Source organism: Tachypleus tridentatus, chromosome 1 (genome assembly GCF_004210375.1).
Source record: "Tachypleus tridentatus isolate NWPU-2018 chromosome 1, ASM421037v1, whole genome shotgun sequence".
Classification (NCBI taxonomy): Eukaryota; Metazoa; Arthropoda; class Merostomata; order Xiphosura; family Limulidae; genus Tachypleus; species Tachypleus tridentatus.
In genome coordinates, this window is record NC_134825.1 from 38,316,757 (window position 1) to 38,343,710 (window position 26,954).

The window sequence follows — 26,954 nt, forward strand, 5'->3', positions numbered from 1 at the left end:
TGTTACGCGTTTTACTTGTTTAGTTTTATTAAACATCGACATAGGATAAAATGGATGTACAAATTATTGCAGTTTTATATTTCTAAGTGTATGTGGGTTATAAGAAAGGTATAATCCAACATTTATTGAAGACATTCTTGAAAGAATAAAGAGTTCTATAGCTTTAAAGTTAATCCATTATTTACATTGAAAAGAGGAAAGGGGAAAAATAAGAAATAAAACTAATAGAGACAAAAAATATCTAAACTTTTAAATTATCTCGAAGTATTGGGAATATACATATTGTATCGAATTTCCCCTGTATTTACAATTGTACCTTACATAGTCAAAATTGGGACTAACTGAATCTGCTCCAGCTCACAGTATAAATCACAACTCACTGTATATATGTAACAATTTATGGGAAGGTGTTTCCACCTAGTAATACAAAATAATAGAAATATTAGGTACATATTGCTGGAGACGATAAGTAAAGTTGAAGTCTTGGACTGAACTGGTATTTCAACTGCCATATTCATCCAAAACTATATCAATAGCATTATGCATAGTTTTCTGTACCTTGGACCTTATTGTTGTTTGTCTTATATGTGTAAAGCTATGCGATATTGTATTTTAATTTATTCTTCGAGTGACGTGGATTGACCTCTGTTAAGCACGAAGATGCACAGTGGGCTGTCTGTGTTATGCCCTCCAAGGGTATCCAAACCTAATATTTAGTGTCGTAAACGTGAGACTGGTGAGAAGGAAGGGGTATTTTCTTTAGGAAATCGGTCATAGCAATAACCTAAAGCCTATACAAACACCGACTGCAGTAGTTAAATTTTTGTCAATTTCAGTCTTTTCATTTATTGCTATGCAGTTAAGTCTTAAGAGTGATGAATATTAAATATAATGTGAATTAGCTTTATCCTGTACTATGAAAATACTGCTGATGATAGAAATTTCTACGAAAGAGGGAAGAAGATCACCTGTAGGTGTCACGTGTGTTAACTTGTCGCATCACGATATAGTTGGTCCGGCATGGCCAAGTGGGTTAAGGCGTTCGACTTGTAATCTGAGGATCGCGGGTTCGAATCCTCGTCGCATTAAACATGCTCGCCCTTTCAGCCGTGGGGGCGTTTTAATGTGACGGTAAAAGAGTAGCTCGAGAGTTGGCGGTGGGTGGTGATGACTAGCTGTCTTCTCTCTAGTCTTACGCTGTTAAATTAGGGACGGCTAGCGCAGATAGCCCTCGTGTAGTTTTGCGCGAAATTAATAAACAAACACACTATATAGTTGTGTTGTCTGTCAGTCAGTATATACTAAATTCACGTCACATAAGGAATGCTTAATGTTGTAATTTATACTGTCGTGAAGTCCGTAAAGCGTGCGCATGCCATGAATTCCGACAAGAAATATGTACTCTAAGGCTACAACACAACATGACATGAAATTGGAATACAAGACAAAGGTAATTGCTATTCTTAATTTTGTTTTTATTCATTCTTCAAACAGAACACTTAGATGATCGTACAGAAGCACAACTAGCTTATATCGTAATATTTGACAGATCCTGAGCAGGCTAGATGACAGTATTATAAAGATAATCAACCCAGAAAAGTGCCACTTGGTCATCACCATGTGGCAAAAACCAGAATTTTCGGTCGTTTGTACGTTGATTATTTATTTGAACTCAACCATAATTCTAAAGCAGAACACTTGCTAATTATAATACTGTTAAATCAATGATAAACAAATATGAGGATAAGTAAAATCGAAGGATAATGACACATAACTGGATTTTTCCTACACTATATAAACAAATTTATGAATCATACTATCTACATATGTATATACATATTAATTGTTAATTCGCTCTTAGAAACGGCCCGGCATGGCCTAGCGCGTAAGGCGTGCGACTCGTAATCCGAGGGTCGCGGGTTCGCGCCCGCGTCGCGCTAAACATGCTCGCCCTCCCAGCCGTGGGGGTGTATAATGGGACGGTCAATCCCACTATTCGTTGGTAAAAGAGTAGCCCAAGAGATGGCGGTGGGTGGTGATGACTAGCTGCCTTCCCTCTAGTCTTACACTGCTAAATTAGGGACGGCTAGCATGGTGTGCGAAATTCCCAAACAAAACTCTTAGAAACACGTGTTTATGGCGAAGTCACTTCTTACGAGTAAACAAGTGATTTCTTCAAACAAACGTATGTTTTAATTTTATGCTAACATTTCACTTATGAAAAGGAAAAAAATGTCATGCGCTTTTTTCTTACTTTTTGACACCCATTCTCAAGTAACGATTCCTAACATGTGCATGCGCAACACTAACTTATCATCCCACTCAACTCATACTATCTAACTGTAAATATATTTAAGGATGTTATATAGTAGTTGTACGGATTCTTTAACAAATCTGGTAAGTTACGCACATATTCATTTTGCAGTTAACGGTTGCAACAGGCATGCAAGCTCCTGCCATCTAGTGGGTTACGACTAAACCATGTTTACCGCTCTCTTGTCACGGAGATAATTTCCCCTAAAGGGGACCAAATGCTGCCTAGACTGGTTATTTATTTTAACCACTTATACGACTATGTAGTTGTGTAATGTCTGTTAGTCAGTCAGTCAGTAGACACTACAATGACGGTACGTAAGGGATGTTTAATGTTGCTGTTTGTAATGTCGTGCCGTCAATAAAACGTGCGCATGTCATGAATCACGAGAACAATTATTTCCTCTGTGGGCTACAACACAGCATAGAATACGAACTTGAAAAGCAGAAAAAGAAAATATTTGTTACTCGTAATTTTGGTTTTATTTCTTCTTGAAACGGAACGCTTTTAAGGATCCTTCGGAAGTACAGCTAGCACTTTCGCACACGGCTGCTGTATAGTGTAAACAAACTGCACACACACACACACAAAACACGAACAAATACGATATCTGATATTTGAAAAATATGTAAATTAGTATGAATGGTGTGTTGTCGACATGAGTGAGCTAGAGGAATTACTTAATGTAAGGCGCGCGAAACCTGACCTACTGATCCTACTATCAAGAGAATGACAGCTTGTTTTGCAACAACAGTGGAAATTAATAAATGCAGGAATATAACTATCACTACTAGTTAGTCTTTAAAATTCTAACTAAACATACAGCCTACTACTGTTGGTTTATTTAGTCACAATTATTTTTATCGCAACCACAGGGTAGAAAATGTTATGCTTTTCAAACAATTTGTCTTTTAGTACTTTGCTCCATTTAAAGGAAGGTCAACCTAGATATACAGATATTGGAAAGACACATTCAAATAAACTCATAACATAGGATTGCCTTTAATAACTACCTGAGAGAAAACTTCTTAGAATTTTAAAGGTATTTGAAATCAAACCGAAGAATGCTAAATTACAATAAAGTTTTTTGGTTTTTTCTGTAGGCCTCAAACGTTTTAACTATAGTCTATGTTATGTAACGCCGTATGGCCTAACATGGCCAGGTGGGTTAAGGCGTTCGACTCGTAATCTGAGGGTCGCGGGTTCGAATCCTGAGCGCACCAAACATGCTCGCCCTTTCAGCAGGGGGGGCGTTTTAATGTAATGATCAATCCCACTATTCGTTGATAAAAGAGCAGTCCAAAAGTTGGTAGTGGGTAGTGATGACAATCTGTCTTCCCTCTAGTCTTACACTGCTAGATTAGGGACGGCTAGCGCAGATAGCCCTCGTGTAGCTTTGCGTGAAATTCAAAAAAACAAACAAACAAACAAACCGAGACAAATGTTTCCGATTGATATCAAAGCAAGATGCAACACATTATTTACTCATTTAAAATAGCAAACACCAGTGCAACTCAAGATGGACTAATTCCTGGTAATAAAACTGTAATGTGTATATTCAAATAAGGTCAAATCAAGTATTAACTCTTTCGCTGCCAAATTCGACTTTCGTCGATTCTACGGCTTTGTGCCATTTGCGACTATAGTCAATTTTTTAAAAATGTCTTCTTCATTCGATAAATAGCAGCAGTTTACAGGCAAATTCAAAGCTCACGCTTAATATTCATGAGTCTTAGATGGTTTTCTTGGACTACTCACATATTCATGAAACTGATCACGTGATTAGTATTGTTTCCTAGACACGAAAAAAGGGAAAAATTTTGTCAAGAAAGTTTCCAAGATGGCTTCGCGCAGGTGTTCATCATTCACTGCAGCTCAAGTTTTGGAGATAATTCAGCAAGATTCATACTCACAGTTTGGTTTGAATTTCGCGAGGGATATCTGCTCTAGCCGTCCCTAATTTAGCAGTGTAAGACTAGAGGGAAGGCAACTAGTTATCACCGTCCACCGCCAACTCTTGGGCTACTCTTTTACCAACGAATAGTAGTCACATTTAAATATCCACACGGTTAGAAGGGCGAGCATGTTTGGTATGACGGGGATTCGAACCCACGATCCTCGGATTACAAGTCGAGTACCTTAACCACCTGGCCAGGCCGGGCCCAGATTGAGGAAAGTGACTGTTTTGAGTATGAAAGCTCAGGTCAGAAGAAGACTCAGAAGACTGGTGAAGAAATTAGATCAAGCACGCAAAGCCACCTAGGGAATAGACATAGTTAAAACCAGGAGGGGGCGTGGTTCCGCTATGAGGGGAAGGTAAGCGAAACCATTGGGATGAGCGACCCCGGTTCGAGGAAGCAGTTCAGAAATTCCACCACACGTGCTATCTCCATTTTCACCTGAATCCGAACCATCGAACAGTTCAGAACAGGATGCCCAGTGGTAGTGGAAAACTCTGGAAGAAATGAAACTGTTTGAACACGACTAGCTACCCGACTAAGTACTTTCCAAACAAACTTTGAAAAGTTCATGTTTATATGTTCATTCGCAGTGAGGTTATAAACATTTAATGTAATGCACCCCTATTCGGTACTATCACGCAAAAAGAATGTGGCAATCAACATTCGTTAAAAATAATAATTTAGTAGCGAAAGAGTTAAATTGTGCTTTTTACTCATTTATTAGCATGGTTGCAATTGTTATAGAATAAGATGGATTATATCAGAAGCACAGGCCTTACGTGATTAAAGAAAACGCATTCAAATGTTTAACCACTAGAAACACGAGTGTAATTTTGTTAAAGTCATCGTTTTCCCATGTTTATTTTATGATCGCCGTTAATGTGAATGGGTAACCAATGTTTATCATATCCTCTTGGAAACGGGAAATGTCGGTTATCAATATTTGTGTGGTAAGGCCAAAATGCTGAAAGAGAATTTCACAACCATTTCCGCGAAACCTAAAGAGAAAACCAACGTCCCCGAGTTCCTGCTGAACATTCCATAATAAAATTTAGAATTTGGTGGATGTCCATAAATTAATCAACGTCCAACATCTCTCTTCAGCCCATATCATACGAGTAAACATTATTATCATTATAGTATTAAAAAAAAGTAAATAGTATATTTAACTTGATACAAAGAATTGTATAAATAAGGTAGTTTTTATATTGCAAATACAATTCATTTATTCATCACTGCTCACAGAGTTAAACAATATTAACAGTTGTTTTGTGCATTACTTAAAGCAACATGTTAGCAGATTAAAGGAATAATTGAAACAGCTTAAAATTATTTCATCATATAAATTTGAGAATGTGTTCTACGTTTCTGAAGGTTTAAAGAGTCATACGAGGGCTGTTCAAAAAATACGCGGACTGACGTCATAAAACAAAATGTACTTTATTTAGAAGTTACAGGTCTGGGACCCCTTCAAAGTACTCTCCTCCCCAACGCACACACTTATCCCAACGGTGTTTCCACTTGTTGAAACAGTCCTGGTACGCTTCTTTTGTAATGTCCTCCAGCTCCTTCGTCGCATTTGCCTTAATCTCGGGAATCGTTTCAAATCTTCTTCCTTTCAAGGGTCTTTTGAGTTTGGGGAACAAGAAAAAATCGCAAGGAGCAAGGTCAGGTGAGTAGGATGGTGGGGAAGAACAGTGATCGAGTGTTTGGCCAAAAAACTCACGAGTTCTGAGGGCTGAATTTCGCAGCAACGCGGTGCATCTTCAATTTGTCGGTCAAACTCTAGTAACAAGATCCAACTGATATCCCACACTCTTCAGCAAGCTCCCTGACAGTCAAACGTCGATTTGCCTGTACCAGAGTGTTGCTTTTGTCGACGTGTGGGTCGTCAGTTGACGTGGAAGGACGTCCAGGACGCTCATCATCTTCAATGGACTGTCGACCATCCTTAAAACGTTCATGCCACTTGAAACATGTCGTACGCTTCATAGCAACATCACCGTAAGCCGTGTTAAGCATAGCAAAAGTTTCAGTTGCAGATTTTCCAAGTTTAACACAAAATTTCACAGCAAGTCGTTGCTCCTTCAGGTCATTCATTCTGAAATCCGCCAAACGAAAAAATCGCACTTCACTTAAAACCGCGTGGCTAATACAAAAATGAAGATATCTGCAATCGGGAAATGGCGTCGTAATCAGCTGATCTCTGCAAGCCTAGCGACACCAAGCGGATTCCCCTGGAACCAACTGGAGCCGCGCAATTCAAACAGTCCGCGTATTTTTTGAACAGATCTCGTATTTCCATGACGAATATATCACGGGGAAACTTGGTGGACGCGTTATTATTGAGAAAGATTGTAGTTAAGAAAACAAAAGTTAAGCAGAAACGAAACTCGTTAATATAGGAAAGAGAATATCTACTATTATTTGTAGTTCCTATAATTTCATTACTTGGTGGCTTAGCAGGACGTGCTATTGGAAAAGCTGCTAGAATTTTAAAATATGGAACACACAAAGTAGATAATTCTAGTTCCCGAAGATCTGGAACCTATGATTTATTAATCCAAAGTCCATAAAAGAACGGTGCATGAAGTATTAAACTCGATACACCAAGAAATACGTTTTGTTGTAGAAAATGGCATGCTACATAAAAAATGACAAAGTGACGATGTTAAATCATTTGAAAAAGCGTCAACAGATCTTTACTATCAAGCGATGAAACTCTAAAGTCAAAAGGGGTACGGCAGCTCATCAGATTCTATGTATAATCGATAGAGTTTCTCGGAAATATAAAAAGAAAGCTGTAATCCTATTAAAAAATTAACTCTAGCACAAATCTATCATGGCTTAACCGAAGAGAATTAATAATTAGAGGAAAACCCGTCCTGGGTAATAATAAAATCAGCTCAATAAATGAACGAGCTGTAACTCTACTGGATGAAAAGAATTTACAGAACTGTTACCAGATATAAACACGATGCAAGATCTCGTGGAAAACAATAATAGATGACAAATTTAGTAATATTTTGAATCGAGTAACAATTAATCACAAACTAAATAATGTCTGATGTGGATCAAGCGCTAAAATCTATTTATTACAACTATACTCATAATTATGGTGGAGTACAGTAATTATTTAGATATAAAAAATATTAGTTAGTTAGTTATCACCATTAGATTCCATCTAGGAACATAGGGCCGCAATCGCTTGCGGATTCTTCAACAAGTAGTTAAGTGAGTAGGTTGTTAGCCCACTGCACCGAGCCGTCCCTAATTTAGCAGTGTAAGACTAGAGGGAAGGCAGCTAGTCATCACCATCCACTGCTAACTCTTGGGCTACTCTTTTACCAACGAATAGTGGGATTGACCATAACATTATAACGCCACCACGGCTGGGAGGGCGAGCATGTTTGGCGTGACCCCACGACCCTCGGATTACGAGTCGCACGCCTTACGCGCTTGGCCATGCCAGGCCATGAAAAACATTCATTACTTTAAAACATGTCAAAAACTGATGAAGTCGTCGGGATACACAAACACACCAAAAGCAATTCACATACAAATTTTAAAAGAAACCGAGTGGTCATTTCAGTGATCGATGATCATTACAGGCTTGGTAAATTTCTCCAAACTAAGTCACTATGATAACCAGTTGAGATATTTAATAACGTGTATTGACGTATTTTCTGAATACACATGGGTTGTTCATTCAAGGCTAAGATAGGTGAGGCGTTCTTCGAAACTTTCAACCAAATTTTGAAATAAGGTTAAAATCCATGTAAACTTCAGACAGGTACTAAAACATAATTTACAATCTGTTTCAACGTTATATCAGCGAACAAGACATTCACTTCTTTACTATAGATAAGGAAACAAAAGAGTACTCTTAAAATTAGAATATAGTACTATTTTACACAGCTCGGAATTTACAAGTATATCCCTATATCGACAAAATATGTTCGAGGCCTAAAATCAATATTAAAACAGCATTAAAACAAGGCCAATGGGTGTAAGTTACTGAAATCTTAAACCAAGTAGAAAAATAATTTTCTAAACTCGACAAAGAGCCTATATTTAAATTCTGATTCGTTCACCAGAAAAGTAAGGAAGGAAATGTGGTCATTAAACGGGAGATGTACAGAGTAATATGTTTCGTTCAGTTCCTAAGACAACGAGTCTCATTCATAAACAATAAGCTGTTAGTCTGACATACAGTTAACATCAAACGTATTCAAGGAAAGTATTTTAGTGATGTTGGAAAACAATGAGCAATGCAAGAAGTTCAGAAACTGAGTCAAGAAGCCGAGATGTCAACTGACTTAATAAAAAGAAGAGACCAAAATGCCCCGTGTTCAGAACAACTTAAATCAGAAGTTGAAGACCGTTGACTCCAGACATTTTTTATAAGTATTCAGACCTTCCTTACAAATGTAAAGTTCTGTTAGTCTAGAAAGATTGACCTAGAACTTTTTTCTCTCTGTCACTCCCACATAGACCTTGATCAAGGAGAACCAGTGTGTACCAGATATTGTTTCATCTTCAATGACTAAGGAGGAACCATCGAGTTTTCTATATCAGATTCAGGGATGAATATTTAAGTTAGGCACAATCATATCTTCATGTAAAAGAATAATTTCGTGGATGGAGCCTACATAAAAAGAACAAAATCGATATATCTGTTAATCTGTTTTTTTATTATTTGTTTTCTCAAGTGAAGGTACACTCGAACTACAAGTTCCTTTGTATCATAACCTTTACTTGTATAAGGCCTACATTGAAACTTGATTGAGTTATAATGAAGAAGATTATAAACATCAGATGACTTATTCTATATAAAGGACAGAGCGGGTAGTTTAAATTATCTCCTTATTAATTATGGTAGGAACGATAGGGTTAAAGATCAATTCATAGAGACGTGTGGTAGTCAGATAGTCAACGTTATCTGCTGTCTACGTTTGGACATTGTTTTGGAAATATATGATTGCTTAATGGAATAAACGAAACACTACATCTCATATAAATATGGATTCAAGATTGTAATTCTTCTCTGGAAAGGTCAATATGAGCACATTCGTCATATCAGCACATGCTACCGCATTTAAGAAAATAATGGCTAAATATCCTGTGAAATATATAGAACCCAAAGCATTTTTAATCCAAAAGGAATATCTAGAGGGTTCTATCGACAAAGCATTTTTTGGGTCAAATACTCCCATGTCTTGTTATTGGATGTGTTTATAATGATGCATTTAATGGGCCTTGGAAGAAATATCCGTATATTGTCAAGCATCACAATATAATTTTCATTGCATTCAATATGGATGGAAAACAGGTTCCTGCTCAGACAATGTAACCTGATTCTTTTGATGATGTTTGCGCACTAACTATGAAACCTTGTTTAACAGAGTAGGAAAAGTTTCGTGATATAAACATTGATATTGGTTATAACTAATACTCGAAAGAAGGTACACTCTTTGTTTCTGATCTGACACTCGATCCATCTACCAGAGGTTCTCACTTTAAACTTGTTGAAACAGGGAATTCACAAATTGAGAAAATTTTTGACAGGTCATTGCTCATCTAATTAAATGTTCTCGCCTGTGTCCAACCATCTTAATTCTACCAATCTCTCGTTTAGTGGGTGTGATAGTCATCTAGTGGGTGTGACTGTCACCCTTCTTTCCAGTTGTGTTCCTGACATTCAGTAGAATTCTGAGAAAAGCTTACTGTAATAAAATGGAGTAGATTATATAAATGAGCCTTTCAGCGTAGTTCATACAACTAGATATTTAAATCTATGCTCATTTGGAATTCTTTGGAATAAATGAACATTGCTTTCGAAACTTTCTTCTAGTGTTTATGAAAAACCTCTCGTAATTACTCTTATCATTCTTAATGCTGTTAAAGATGCAAAAGTGTAGTAAACATTTTACTAGTTTCAAAAGTTGAATTTGACAACAATACCTGTATTTCAAACCAAAATTGTAGTCTGAATTTTGTTCATGAGCAAGTTAATTGAAATCTTCTAGCTACCAATTAATCACAACACTTGTTGGCCATTGCTCTTCTAAAAGAATCTGCAGAAAACATGTTCATATTGGTCACATTTATTATATTTAACTCAGGTTCGTTCTGAACAAGGTTCCAGAGAATGTCTTACTATCAGTCACACTAATCATATCTTAACTACAGATCATTTTAAGCAAGATTTCGGAGAATGAATGTCTTACAATCAGTCATAATGAACATGTTATAACTTTGGATCTTTTTGAAACAGAACTAAAACTTTGCCTGACTAACACTTACATAACCTCTGATTATCTTCAGCTCTTCCTGAACAAATCTTTGAAGTTTGTCTAACACAGGCCTGTGATGACGTTTATTTAATAAAATATGTCTGAAAACTTGGTGAAATTAACTTTTCTGAATTGGAACTGAAAACTTCCTAACACAGAAACACTGGAAGTCTTTAAATGGATTTTTCAGGTAAAAAAAAATTGTGAAACAAATCTAATTTCTGTAGCATCACATGTAATCCCGAAGGTAATGCCAAAGATATATTTACAGTAGGTCTATACACACAATATACTATAATATATAGGCATACTACGTGTTTTCTACAAGAAAATATATGGAGTTTAATATAAAATAGTGACGAAGAAAGCAATAGTGGAGGCAGAAAACTTAAATGAGTTTAATAAAAGATTTCATGAATGACTACACGAGTAGCAATGGTTTTTTATAATTTGGAGCTCGGATATCCTTGAGGGGCTAATAAGCTCCATTTTGCCCCTTTCAAATATACGTTTTCATATGATTCCAGAGCACCTTTTGTTTTTACAGCTACACAAACTCACAAATTAAGAACTCCCCATAACAGTGCACACTTGATTAGACCAAAACTTTACGACACAACTTCTCACTCATCGCTTGGTAACGGAATTATTGTTAAATTTAATGCCCTTTCCTATAGGAAAGGAGTTGAGAAAGTTACGATAGATGCATTTTAGAAATTAAGAAGGCAGTGGTGTACTGCGTTAGCTAATTGTTTGTTTGTGAATTTCGCGCAAAGCTACTCGAGGGCTATCTGCACTGGCCGTCCCTAATTTAGCAGTGTAAGACTAAAGAGAAGGCAGCTAGTCATAACCTCCCCCTCCGCCAAATCTTGGGCTACTCTATTACCACCAAATAGTGGGATTGATCGACACATTATAACGCTCCCACGGCTGAAAGGGCGAGCATGTTTGGTGCGATCGGATTCGAACCCGCGACCCTCAGATTACGAATCGAACGCCTTAACTCCCCTGGCCATGCCAGGCCATACGGCGTTACATAACATAGACTATAGTTAAAACATTTGAGCTCTACAGAAGAAACAAAACACTTTATTGTAATTTAGCATTCTTTAGTTTGATGTCCCTGATCACCCACTTTGAACTAACAGTTTCTTTAGGTGGTGGACTTGTAAAAAGTTTTCCATACCACAGGCTGATTTCAGTAATTTACACCCATTGGCCTTGTTTTAACGCTGCAATTATATTGATTTTTGGCCTCGAACATATTTTGTCGATATAGAGATATACTTGTAAATTCCGAGCTGTGTAAAATAGTACTATATTCTAATTTTAAGAGTACTCTTTTGTTTCCTTATCTATAGTAAAGAAGTGAATGTCTTGTTCGCTGATATAACGTTGAAACAGATAGTAAATTATGTTTCAGTACCTATCTGAAGTTTACATGGATTTTAACCTTATTTCAAAATTTGGTTGAAAGTTTCGAAGAACGCCTCACCTATCTTAGCCTTGAATGAACAACCCATGTGTATTCAGAAAATACGTCAATACACGTTATTAAATATCTCAACTGGTTATCATAGTGACTTAGTTTGGAGAAATTTACCAAGCCTGTAATGATCATCGATCACTGAAATGACCACTCGGTTTCTTTTAAAATTTGTATGTGAATTGCTTTTGGTGTGTTTGTGTATCCCGACGACTTCATCAGTTTTTGACATGTTTTAAAGTGATGAATATTTTTTTATGGCCTGGCATGGCCAAGCGCGTAAGGCGTGCGACTCGTAATCCGAGGGGTCGCGCCAAACATGCTCGCCCTCCCAGCCGTGGTGGCGTTATAATGTTATGGTCAATCTCACTATTTGTTGGTAAAAGAGTAGCCCAAGAGTTAGCGGTGGGTGGTGATGACTAGCTGCCTTCCCTCTACTTTTACACTGCTAAATTAGGGACGGCTCGGTACAGTGGGCTAACAACCTACTCACTTAACTACTTGTTGAAGAATCCGCAAGCGATTGCGGCCCTATGTTCCTAGATGGAATCTAATGGTGATAACTAACTAACTAATATTTTTTATATCTAAATAATTACTGTACTCCACCATAGGATGAGTAGAGTTGTAATAAATAGATTTTAGTGCTTGATCCACATCAGACATTATTTAGTTTGTGATTAATTGTTACTCGATTCAAAATGTTACTAAATTTGAAGTGTCCGCAAAATTCCATGATGACTTTGAAGACACAAATAAACAATAATACATTGCTATTTTATTAAAAATAAATCCATTTAGATACAACAAGAATCAAGCATAAATCTTATGTGTTGTTTCGCAATTTCAGTGCTTCATGTGTTGTCATCTATTATTGTTTCCCACGAGATCTTGCAGCGTGTTTATATCTGGCAACAGTTCTGTAAATTCTTTTCATCTAGTAGGGTTACAGCTCGTTCATTTATTGAGCTGATTTTATTATTACCCAGGGCGGGTTTTCCACTAATTACTAATTCTCCTCGGTCAAGCATTGATAGATTTGTGCTAGAGTTAATTTTTTTAATAGGATTACAGTCCCTAATTTAGCAGTGTAAGACCAGAGGGAAGGTAGCTAGTCTTCACCACCCACCGCCAACTCTTGGGCTACTCTTTTACCAGCGAATACTGAGATTGAGCGTTACATTATAACGCCCCGACGGCTGAAAGAGCAAGCATGGTTGGTGTGACGGAGATTCGAACCTCGACCCTCAGATTACGATTATAGTGCCTTAACCACCTGGCCATCCTGTCGAATTTGCGTTGGTAAAACATTCGTCTATGATTTGTTTTTGACGCTCTTCAACACAATGACACGCACTTTAATACTTTTGTAGAGTCTCTACAATATAAAACTCCATCAAACCTGAATCGTGTCTCTCACGTGTAAAAAGACGAGTCTTTTTTGTTTTCTTCTCGTTCACTCTTAAGATTACCAACGATAAAGTTATCTGGTTTATTACACTGTATTTAACCATGAAAATGTTCAAGGAATTATTTGTTAAATGGAACGATAGAAATATTTTGCATTAATTTCGTTCACAGAGTTTGAAATTCGCTATAGAATCACACAGTATTTTCAGGAATAGATTAGATAAGATCGCGATGATAGGTCAAAATAGGGCTGATAGGTGAAAACTGGGCCTGACACTAAATATGTAATGGGTGTTGCTCTCTCACCTCAGTTGTGATGAGGAATACTAGAAAACAGAGGACCGCTTTACATAGTCCATAAGTTTTCATGCTGAACCTGCAAATACAAAAAAAAAACAACAAAAAAACAACAATACCATTTCATTATTGAGGGCTCTTAAGGATAGGTCCTCCAAGTCCATGCTCATATGCAGAAAGACAGTCAGGCAAACCATACTTTGTATTAGCGTGTTGTTACATTTTCGAAAATAATCCCACAGATTCGACTTTGCGATAAGAGTCATAGATAATGTCATCTAAAGAAAGTTTTGTACGCAGTAAAGTTTCAATGTTTTGTACTTCAAAGTGAATATTCTGTAGAAAATCATATAAGTTGTGATGCCCTATTGGGTACTTTGACAAACAAATTAAAATATTTAGTGGTGTTATTCATGTAATTTAGATTACATAATAGAAAATCTGAAAAGTTTACATAGGTGATTAAATTTTGTTTTGCAGTTGCATAATCGTTCAGAAAAAAATGTTTGACAAGACATAATCAGTATTAATGTGTTGAGTTGGAGCAAGAATGATTTTATTAACAGGATTTAATAACTAGATTGTAAAATCAGATGTAAGAATGTAAACAGGGCTATATAACCTATGAATACTGTCGATGTGGATAATTTTCGTTTGGATATATTATATTACTCTTTTCATTTATATGGTTTGTTTTATTTCAAGTTAAGCACAATGCTTCATTATGGGCAATCTGTGCTCTGTCCACTTGGTTTGTAGTGTTGTAAGTTCGCAGACGTATCGCTATGCCACTGGGAGGTTATATGGTTCGGAAGAAAATGTTCACATTTTATGTGACGTAGATCAACATGAACAACAGTTCTTTTCAGGACTGTATAGTTCCCAGTGAGTGTACTTATATATGTAAATTACAAAGCTCAACTGTACAGTATTACAGATAGTCGATGTAATACATGTGATATTCGAGTATAATTTTGTACATTTCACGTCACAAGTGGCACTGAACAGTCTAATTCAATACAACGTCGATTGTAGACGCTGTGATTTCAGGTGTAAGGAACCCTGGTTAGGGATGAGAGAGGTGAGAAAGCGACCGACGAAGGTAACCTTTTAACAATTGTGTAGGTTTGAGAAAGGAATATAAATAACGGGAATTCTTTGAAAAGAAAAGAAGACCAGGAAATTTGAGAAAGAGAGAACACATTTACCGAGATAAAGATGAAGGAAGAAAGTAATAAGTTATAAAGGACAGTCAGTCTGTCAGTAATATATAAAATATTAGTTCTACTTATTCAAAAAGCCTATTTACTATTGTTACAGAAATGGAACTATAAATCTGACGTTAACGTTAATGAAGAAATTAACACCATATTTAAAACTATGGCAGTATATTCATATAACATGAGACAGCTTGATAATCAACAACACCCTCTGGTGGTACATGAATGAACCACATAACAAAATACCTGTTCGCGCACCATAAGCGATTCCATACTGTCTTCCTTTACATTTTGGAGTTTCTCGCCCCCTCTAGCAACACACTATAGAATTATCCGCCTCTAGTAACACAGTTTGGAACTATCAACCCTTGTGGCATACTAACCACTCTTTGGTGCCAGTATGTTACATTACCTCCTGGACTTAATAGTTATCCCTTCACCTTTTGATCTTCACTCATCGAAGACCCAGTCTTTTCCATTGAAGTGATTATTTCGGGTACAGAACATGGCGACATTGACTGCAACGACGGGAAGAGTCACCACAATCGTTTTAACATAAGGTATTCAACATATGTATTCCTGAAAGAATATCACTGTTACCATAAGTATCCAAGATTTTCTTCTAATCTTTACTGATAATGTTTTTACTAGATTGTATCTCAAAGTGTCTGGTATGGGCATTAACACTTTTATCATTAAATTAGAGAACAACGTTTCGGCCTTCTTAGGTCATCTTCAGTTTAACAAAGATTTACTAGATTATTCCATATAGAAAATATTCTTACTTTTCATGTCTGAAACGTATCGCCATTAAAGCGTGTACTTTAATGTACATTGTTCTTAAACTAAAAGTAAACAATGATACAATATGATGTAAAAGGAGTTTTTCTCGACTTGAAATCTAATTTTCTCTTGACTCATAAAGCAAGTCAAATCTACAATAGGTAGTGTTTTTTTTTTTTAAATACACCTATGCTCATCTAACAAAAGAGACCTCTGAACTAGTATATTTGAAATTTAATAAAAAACATCTTACGTGGCTTTATTAACTCTTGTACATATTTTTGATATTTTAAAGATTCTTTGTTTGTGTGTAGTTAAGCACAAAGCTAAACAGTGGGCTATCTGTGCTCTGCCCATCGCTGGTATCGAAATCCAGTTTCTAGTGGTTTAAGCCCGCAGACATGCCGCTGTGCTAGTGGAGGGCATTTTAATATTGGTAGAAATGTTTAGGTTGATTATATACTGTTTTAAACCTTTGATTTCAGTAATTGCACGTGTTTCGTTTAAGTTTGTACATGAGAATGGAAAGTTTTAAACAATTCTTGTTGTTTCTTTGTTCCAAAACTTCAAACAAAGATAACTTATGAATAGATATTATGACGCTACATATTTTTTCAATTTATTATTCTCTTACAGGACTTAACATCATTAAAACGTCTACGAATACTTCGAAACTCTAATTTAGTTGTTTTCTTATGCAATGAAGATCTTCAAACGTTTTTCTTTCTTCGTTTAATTTTTATCTTTTGCAATAACTTAATAACTTTCAGGAGCTGCAAAATTGTTCATTCGATTTTTACTGTTTACGTAACAATGATTAATTAAAAATAGTTTTAAATTAGATTTTTTCTCTATATTTTTAGGGTGTTGTAAAGAAGCTTAACAGAGACAACAGAGAAAACATCCATTGATTTTTAATTTATATCTCCTAAAATCCACTATTTCTTAACTTAATTTACATCATTAGCTTAGAGAACTATTTTCCAATAGCTTTTAGCAAGTTAGAATGGTTTTGGTTTGTTTTAAATTTCGCGCAAAGCTACACTAAGGCTATCTGCGTTAGCCGTCCCTAATTAAGCAGTGTAAGACTAGAGAGCAGGCAGCTAGTCATCAACACCCACCGCTAACTCTTGGGCTACTCTTTTACCAACGAGTAGTGGAATTGACCGTCACATTATAACGCCCCCACGGCTGAAAGAGCGAGCATGTTTGATGTGACAGGGATTCGAACACGCGACCCTTAGATTACAAGTCTTAACCAACTGGTCATGGTTGTAACACATCAGAAACATTTCTTAATGGTAACTTAGTTGAAAATGAAATACAACAAAAATAATTTATTTAATAATTAAATGAGTAAACATTTTTGACGTTTGTTTTAATTTGATTTACATAAATCTGAAACCTTTTTTTGTGTAACATATGTTTATTTATACATTTGTAAATTTGTTTGTATATGTATGAAACACTTTAACCTTTAAAAAATAAAGTGTTCAAAATAATTGTAGAATACATTTAACGTGCTTCCTGTCAAAGCTTTACTTTCTTAACGTTTGAGTTTTGGTTCAGACTGCCCATAAGAATAACACATTGACGTCTTTAGGTTACGAAAAAAACTTGCTATCGAAGAATCTTTTGTGTTTAACTTTTTTATAGGAAAGGTCATCCGATGGACGGAGCTCAGGCAGCTCGTTCTATAACACAAAGAAAACAAATTTATGGGAATTTTGAAAATATTTAGCAAATCTGGGCTACAAGGTATATTTATTTTTATAATAGCCAAATATCTCTCTGCCTGTCACGCTCTGTATCTCCATAACATTTAATCACAGACAAAAAAAAAAAAGTTATATACAGAATACTTCTTCCCCAGTGTACATTACAGGAAAATTATTCATATTTCGGAATTCCTAAAATTTCATATTAATATCAATACCGGTCTGCCAGTCTTAGCATGTGTTGAACGATCAACCTGAAAAAAACCTATTAATAACGAAAATATTTCTTTCTTTTTTTGAAGGAATTTCACGAAAGAAGCAGACTTCCTTTGTCATATGATTGAACGAAATATTTGGAAGATAGATACATGAATAAAAGAAAACGCAAAAAGAGTTTTTTTGTTTTTCACACAAAGCTACTCGAGGGCTATCTGTGCTAGCCGTCTCTAATTTAGCAGTGTAAGACTACAGGGCCACCGCCAACTCTTGGGCTACTCTTTTACCAACGAGTAGTGGGATTGACCGTCACATTATAACGCCCCCACGGCTGGGAGGGTGAGCATGTTTGGCGCGACGTGGGCGCGAACCCGCGATCCTCGGAGTAGGAGTCGCACGCCTTAACGCGCTTAGCCATGCCAGGCCCGCAAAACAGAAGAATGTGTTTGAGTATATTTTTGATGTTTTTCCATGTTTATACTTTATACATTCACGAGTTTATTGCAACAAGTCGAATAAATTGATTTGAATTAAATATCTCCCATTTGAAACATCTTGTAGCAAATATAACCTCAAAAATACGCTCACTTTGTTAGCGGTTTTTTTTTTTTTTTGGCGCTCAATAATTGACAAGGAATGGTGGCATCCAGAGAAAAATAAAACTCCATGGCGACTTAGCAAACCGGAGTTCTAGAGTTTATTGTGCTGGATGCACCTATTGCAGCGAAACCCAAATATTTTTGTCAACAATGTATTGCAATCAGTATCCTTTGGTTAAAAATAAACGCAGTTCAATTTTTCTAATTGAAGTAATACATGTAATGACAAATTATGGTTGTAAAACGGCCCACTGGGCAATCAAATTACATGCAAGATATGATTAACTTATTGTGTTGACTGCACATTTTTTATTTATTCATCATTATTTTGATGGGAATTCACAGTTGAATTGTTTCAAAGGGCACTTTCTAGTTTAATATAAATAATTCAAGACAACAAATTGTTACAACTTACCTCATAACAATAACAAATATAAAACATAGAAGCTATGCGAGGGCTATCTATATTAGTCAACCCACATTTAGCAGTGACAGACCAGCGGGTAGTCAACTAGTCAACGCTACCAGCTTCCAAATTTTGGGCTACTTTTTTTTTATCAACGAATAATTTATTTGGTAGTCACAACTGAAATGGCAACCAGTTATGGCGAAATGGAGATTCAAGACCGCAACACCACAGATTGCCGGACGAGGACTCTGACCACCAGGCCATGTCAGGTCAAAACAAAGTAAGAAAGATAAATATACAGATTGTTTCTTTTCAACATAACATATCACGTTATTGAAATTTTTCGTATTTTTTAGCTCAGCAATAAATTTGACGGTTTATAATACTAAAATCAGGATTCAATGCTCGTGGTGGGAAAAGGGCAAATAGTCTATTCTATAACTTTATACTGAAATACAAATGAAACGTATTTTTAACATTCCATATCATATTTAATACAACAAGTGCTCTCAGTTTTATTTTTGTACTGCTGACTGAGGCCCGGCATGGCCAAGCGCGTTAAGGCGTGCAACTCGTAATCTGAGGGTCGCGGGTTCGCCTCCCCGTCGCACCAAACATGCTCGCCCTACGACTCTCAGATTGCGAGTCGAGCGCCATAATCACCATACTATCTACAGAACTCTACGACAAGAGAAAATCAATGTCGTCGGAGATATATACCAAAATCTGTGGAAAATTTCAATACATATTCACAAACAAACTGAGACATTCAGCGGGAAATTTTCCCAATAACTTGGTATACGTTTTCATGATAAGAAATTACTTCTGGAAACATTAAAATACAAAAAAATGTGGACTTCAGTAATTGTGGATAAGTAATTTCAGTTTAAAGTATTAAACATATTTTCAGTAAAATCAGAACGAAAGTACGGAAATCAATTTCTCCAAGTATCAAAACAAGTATATGTATACATTCCGTAATAAGTATTGTTTGTTTGTTTTGAATTTTGCGCAAAGCTACACAACGGCTATCTGCGCTAGCCGTCTCTAATTTAGCAGTGTTAGACTAGAGGAAGGCAGCAAGTCATTACCACCCACCGCCAAGTCTTGAAGCACTCTTTTACCAAAGAATAGTGGGATTAACCGTCAAATTATAACAGCCCTACAGCTAAAAGTACGAGCCTGTTTGGTGTAACGGGGATTCAAATCTACGACTCTCAGATTGCGAGTCGAGCACCTCGATAATATACAACAGACATAAAAGGGTAGTAATTTGATTTACAAATTATTAAAAATACTTTTCATTTATATCTCGTACGTATGAGGCGAATTTATTCGAAGATAAGCGCAAAGCCACACAATGGGCTATCTGTACTATTCCAATCAGGGGTATCGAAACACGGTTTTTAGCGTTGCAAATCCACAGACATATCGCTATGTCACTGGAGTAGTGGTGGCGCAGCGGACTAATACACAAAACATTCTTTCATTCCTCACAGGAAAAGGGTGTAAAATTCTAAGTTAATCACCACAGTCAACGCTGTAGCCTACATCATTTCCCTACTGATTTCTCGGTATTGTCTGTCACTGTTTCTCGATTTCTTTGGGTGGAAGGTGGTGTTTTATTCATGAGTATCTTTTAGAAGAGTGCATTTAGAACAAAAAGAGAAGAATTTCTCGAAATCAAAGATAACATCGTTCTTGAAAAGTTGTTACAGATATACTTTTATGTTAAGTATTCGAGGTTTGTTGCAAGGTTCTGTCTTTGGTCGAGAAATTCTGAGTAAGGCGATTTCTCATCTCTGTTACTTCAATAACACGTTTTCATTCTCGTTCAGCACACCCCTATTATTATTAAAAGTGAATCATTCTAAATCTCACTTCTATAAACTACTTCTTTCTTTTTTCATTTTTCATTCTTCATATCTGGCTCTACAGTTAAACATTTTCCATTCTTATTTTGCATTAAACACCCTTGTTTGATTTTCTGTTTTAGTTCGTTGTCTTTTGAAACATATATACGTGCGTGTAACAAACCTATGCAACAGTGGCCTCACCGACATTTAATTTTCATTCATTCTCTACTTATACACATGTTTAATCTAGTACAAGACGGATGTGAGTGTGGAGTGGTAAAAATCATAGATAGGATTCTTCGTGTGCGCTGTTTTTGTTCTTTCGAATTTTTATCAGATTTGGAGCTGTTTCGCTTTCTTAATTAATTTAAGAGGAACCAATTACGTGTAGACAAAATCATTTACTCTCGTTCCGCTGCTTGAGTGAACCTTTTACTGATGACGTTAAACTGTATCCAATTCAAGGTAAACAAGGTAATTGTGCTAGATTTGAACGAAGCTTCCTCTCCTTTCAATATGTTTTGTTTATTTAATTTTATTAGTTTAACTCCAGATATATTTAGTTTTATTTAAGAGTAAAACAAACCGTGTTTAATCTCTGTACCAAAACAATTCAACACCTTTCGGTACGTAAACAAAAAATGGAGATATATTGATTACTGTTTATTACAGCTCTAAAGACAGGTGTACCCGTGAGAAATACAAGTCAAAAGTTAAAAACCGTAATGATCGAGTGGTTACTTTTTATGATCAGGAGATTGTAGTGAAGTGCTATTGAGTAACAAACAACAACCGGTATTTGTACTTTTCACTCTTTCCTCAGTGGCATTTTGTTTCAGAGGAGAAAATGAAATTTTGACAATCTTATTAACAATTTAAAGGGTAGGTTTGCAAACACTTGTGTTACAAGTAAATTTGTATTGCCTTTACCTATGACATTACCATTGTACACCTCGGCTAGTTTACATGCAAATACTTCTTAAAACACACGACTGGCCCGGCATGGCCAAGCGTGTTAAGGCGTGCGACTCGTAATCTGAGGGTCGCGGGTTCGCATCCCAGTCGCGCCAAACATGCTCGCCCTTTCAGCCGTGGGGGCGTTATAATGTTACGGTCAATCCCACTATTCGTTGGTAAAAGAGTAGCCCAAGAGTTGGTGGTGATGACTAGCTGCCTTCCCTCTAGTCTTACACTGCTAAATTAGGGACGGCTAGCACAGATAGCCCACGAGTAGCTTTGTGCGAAATTCAAAAACAAAACACACGACCAAGAGTAAGGTGTACGGATGTACCAACAATAAATGCAATAACAAGGCTCTAAGTTCCCACCAAGCCTCCAAGGTTCAGTGAGATTTAAAAAAAATCCATTAAAAAGGAAATAACCAAGAAACGTATATATAACATATAACCGACACATATCAAGAATATTCCCATTTAGTAGAAGCACTGTCTTGTGTCAGGAACATCTTACACACTGGTGGTTTACGAAATAACTTTATAGGTACAAATTAAGCTATGAAAGAAAAAGAAAAACGCCTGGAGATAAAGATAAAAAACAGTATATTACACTACTGTCTTTATTATAAAATAATTTTTAATACGTATATACAAGTGCTCTATATTATCGTTTCTAAGCTTATACTTGAAGGAAGGAATGAGCCGACTACCAACGTCTCTACGTCACAAGCCGCAGCATAGCTTATATAAAGTGTGTGGTGTTACCCATTAAACACGCGACAGTAGGTAGTATAATTGTTTATTATCTATTTGAACTCAAAATATTTTAAGTGCATCATTGTTATTGAAGAAATATGAATGAAATTTTTCATCATGTTCCTTTAGTGTGATTTTTTAGTCGGTCACCAACACTAGGAAAGCGTGATAAAAGCAACAGTAAGATGCTTAATAAAAATAATACATGTTTTCTTTTTATGCACAGTTCAATAAATCAACTGAGATGAGAGTAAATATATGTATATTTATTTATTTTAGAATTTACAATGCTGTCAATGAATTTTATTATTATTAAACCAGTTCAAACACAACTAGGCCTAAAGACTCATAAAAAGTAACTGAGAATTTCAGTTATATCATATCATATAATATTCAGAGATTAAAACACTCATTAAATATTTCATAAGTATTTTTGCTGTTTGTTATTTTTGTTATTTGCAAAGTATTTTGAATAAATTAATTATAAAATATTTTACAAACGAGATATTTTAATTCAATGCGTAAATTCGGTAAAACTGACTAGGTAGTTTGTATAAGGCGGAGAGAAGTACCAACAATGTTTTAAAAATTATTATTTTGATGTTTATAAAGTTATACATATATTTATATATACAACCTAGGGCATCAGCGGTAAGTTTGTGGGCTTATAACTTTAAATATCGGGTTTTAATATCCGCAGTAGGCAGAGCATAAATTGCCCATTATATAGTTTTGTTCCTTAATAACAGACATACGCACACACACAACTTAAAGTAAACATTGGTTGTTTTAAGAAAATGTTTTAATGAAATAAAATATATACTTTTCAAAGATTGATTTTGTGTTATTACAAAATAGCTTAAGCCATGAAAGAAAAAAAACTTTAAAAATAAACTTCCAGAAAGAACTACCGTGTATCACTTAAACAGCTGTTGTAAATCTAATATTCTCATAAGTTTACAAATCCGCTATCTTTCCAGTTAGTCTGTCTCTCTGAAGATCAATCTTCGGATGCGGTTTAGTCTAATACACTGTCATAGAACAAAGAATATAGAAAGTATAGTATGTAGGAGATAACATAGGATGCTCTATCACAATGTTTTAGGCATTGGAGAAATAATGACTTTAACCACTAATTTCCTCATACCTTTAACATAATAGGGAGATGTTAGTTGATTATAATATAAGCGTTTCTACAAAGTAAAGTGTATATATTTTATTTAGACAAGGATAACAATATTATGTCAATTACATAACGCACAACCATAACTGTATGTATACTCTAGCAGGAAACACATACATATAGCTTATATGAAAATTCAACTTAGTGCTTTTTTGTGCAATTTAATCGCTGTTCAACAACAAAAAAGGTTTAAACTAATCCAGTTTTTACGACCTTAATAATGAACCAAAATATTAGTATTTTTCTCACAACATTTTTTTTCGCTTTTTTAAGCATTTTCAGTAACTTTCCAAATTACATTGTTTTGATATTTACGCATTTTACAGGCTAATTAAAGCTTTTTATTTGTCACTTCTAGCTTATATGTTAATTCTCAGATATTAAAAATATGAATTGTTATAATTTTTATGTGTTTTCTTATAGCAAAGCCACATCGAGCTATCTGCTGAGTCCTCCGAGGGAATCAAACTCCCTGATTTCAGCGTTGGAAATCCGTAGATTTACCGCTGTACCAGTGGTGGACTATAATTTTTATCTTGGCATAAAAATACATTACAATAAAAAAAACCATCATCCGTTAATATTGCTATTAGATTAGTTTAATTGTTGAAAGAGATATAGCTTATAAAAGCAAAAGCAACAAATATAGAACACATTCTGTATAATAACGAAAAAATAACAATGATTTAAGGGAAATTGAAAAAAACGTTATTGGGTAGATAAACGTATGCTCTCAACCGATCACATCAGAGACTCCTAAAGCTCGGTTATAAACGTCTTTAATTTTGAACGAGATAGAAAGACCTATTAACTATGTGAAGTATTCTTAATCGAATAGCCAAATTAACTGTCACCACCACTATAAAGACGCCACAGTTAAAAGAGTAGAATATTTTCAGAAGAATATCGCGACTCAAACCTTAGACCATACGATTGCAGCCTGACATGTTAACCATAAGGTCACGTCCGACCCTCTCGTTTGTCGTTACGTAAGCAATACATTTTAATGCTATCTGAAGGATAAGTAATAACTCTTTACTAAGTATTTGAGTGAAAAATGACTAGATAACATCAATTGTGCTCTTACATCTCAGACGTTGTTGAATTATAATACAACTACAGAATAACCTTTTAATAGCTAAGCCTAAATTCATCTTGTTGCTTATTTTCTCAAGTGTTTTTCAACATATTAAGGCTTAACGTACATCATATTTAGACATAATTCATTACTTAAACACTTGACGATTCCCAATCACAGATATTTAATAAATAATTAATTTTGATTTTTCGTGAATGTTGAAATGACAAGTGTTGGAAGCGTCATTTTAGTATGCCAATTTATATTAAATTATAGAATTATATAAATAAACGATCACTATAATGGATTTAAATTTACTGTTGCATTGCTGTTGTACATGGAATTAAAGTTTCATTAATATAAAAAAATAAGTAAATAATTCGAGAAACACGAGTGCCTACAAAATTTTACAACTTAAGATTTGTGTGTTTATGTGCTGAGATATATTGTTTTATTTTATTTTCAAAATTATAGGGGCAAGATGATAAAAATAAATCATATAAAGAGTTTATTTAACCTGCTCTACGTTATTCACGAAGAAGCTTCTCTGTGTAAGGATCGACACCTCTTGAGCTGTACAGTGCACAAAAAACAACAAATATGAACAACTGTCATATGCATCATGATATGCATAGTGCATTAAACCAGTTATTTGTGTTAACGTAATTGAATTTTGTTTTATGTTTATAACATGCACAAAGAGGTTAGGAACTGGAATATAAATGACCAACACCAGTTATTAACTCAGGTCGAAATGAAATGGCGTTAAGGCACAACTGAACAGTTGAAATTACTAAAAACTAAGAGAAAGAAAGATCACGAAAAATACCAATGTCATTTTTATTCTACTAAATCTGAGGAATGGAAGTTTGAAGAGGTATATTGGGCATAAATAGTTTTTAAAAACAAACAAATAGAAATATAGTGTTGTTAACTTACTTTCTGTGGGACTTTGGTTGAAGTCATATAAAGTTCACTTTTATAAAGGAGTAAATATCAAATTGAGATCACATGTTGAATTTACATTTTATGACATTAAATGGAATTACATAAATATGCAATAGTAAATATTTGATAATTTTTACGCTAGGTAACATGTTATCTTCATTATCATGATTTATATGACAGATTCTCGATTTCTTTCGCTGTCATCAACAATACTGTTGCTGGCACTACTAGCGCCCCCTCTCGTACCACATATTTGGAGCTCTATTTCGGCAAGTCTATTTTCTACTTCCCATTGTTGTTTATTAAGTTTAGAGCTTATTGAAGCATTCTCGTCTTCTAATGTCACAAGTCGTTCTCGAAGACGTTTGATTTCCGCTAACAACGACTCCTGTTGGTATTCTTGAGGAGTGCAGACACTAACAGGGCTCACACTACCGCTGCCAATTGGAATTAATGAAGGTACAGAAAGGTGGTTCAAGTGGGAGACAGGACCACCGAAAAACACCTGATCTGAACTGTTCAAGCTGAGTGCTGAGTAGTCTGTTACAGGGGACACATCGTATGTGTTGGAAACTGGAGAATGGGAAAAGTAGGGAGAAGACGGACGAAGAGTAAGAAATTTAGCCTGTGATAACCCTTCTGGAGTCCGCCTTTCGTCTTTGGAAACATTAACGGGAAAAGGAAAAGCAGATGCTGTTTCGGGAGACTGAGGAATATAGATAATTGGAGGTGCTGGCCTCGTGAATCCATGCTCGGAAAGGGGTTTGGTATCTGTTTCACCACTGCTGCTCTTTCTTCTATTTGCTCTACTTACTGTATGAACACCACAGCCAAGAACACTTACTTCGGTGACCTTCTGTTGAACTTCGTCCGTCAAGAGGTATGCGGCCGAAGCGGAAGGATCACGGGTGGCAACCTGCATTTCTTCCAGAGAAACCCTTCCACGTGACTCAACTAAACCTGGGGTACTCCTACTTCTGCCCATTGCAACTGTTGGGAAATAAAATAAGAAACAGCTAAGTCATATACATAAAGTAAGTAAAACTTGTTTGAAGTGTGGATGAATTCGCCATGTGTAAACGAATCGATTTCTTCTCCCATTCTAATAATATTATGTAAGATTTATCTCTTTGCCCCATTAAAAAATTGTAGAACTCAAATCCTCAGACCTACTAGGATATCAAAGATATTATAGACCATTGTAAAATCAATCTATTCCCATGGTTACCAGATTTCTATATGGAATTTCATTGTAACAGCCACGAAACAGTTTAGATTACAATAACAAACTTTGATATTTGTTACATATTCTGATATTTATAGCATAGCATTTTAAAACCATAGCAAAACAAATTTTGTTAAAAACTTATGCAGTTAAAAATAAAACAAAACGGCTGGGCAGGTCTTCAAATTTCAGTTTCTGCGGTTACCCAATGACAGGTAAGTTAACAAAACGTACCTAAAGGGA

General features: G+C 35.6%; 1 protein-coding gene across 1 annotated transcript in view; it reads right to left on the bottom strand.

The window, feature by feature from the left end:
- Positions 1–22,584: 22,584 nt before the first annotated feature.
- LOC143246427 (uncharacterized) overlaps positions 22,585–26,954 on the bottom strand; it is an 82,828-nt gene continuing 78,458 nt past the window's right edge. Inside the window, exon 5 of the mRNA XM_076493128.1 lies at positions 22,585–26,476. Coding sequence (XP_076349243.1) covers positions 25,656–26,476 — 821 coding nt within the window. The 3' untranslated portion in view covers positions 22,585–25,655. The remainder of the gene's footprint in view (positions 26,477–26,954) is intronic.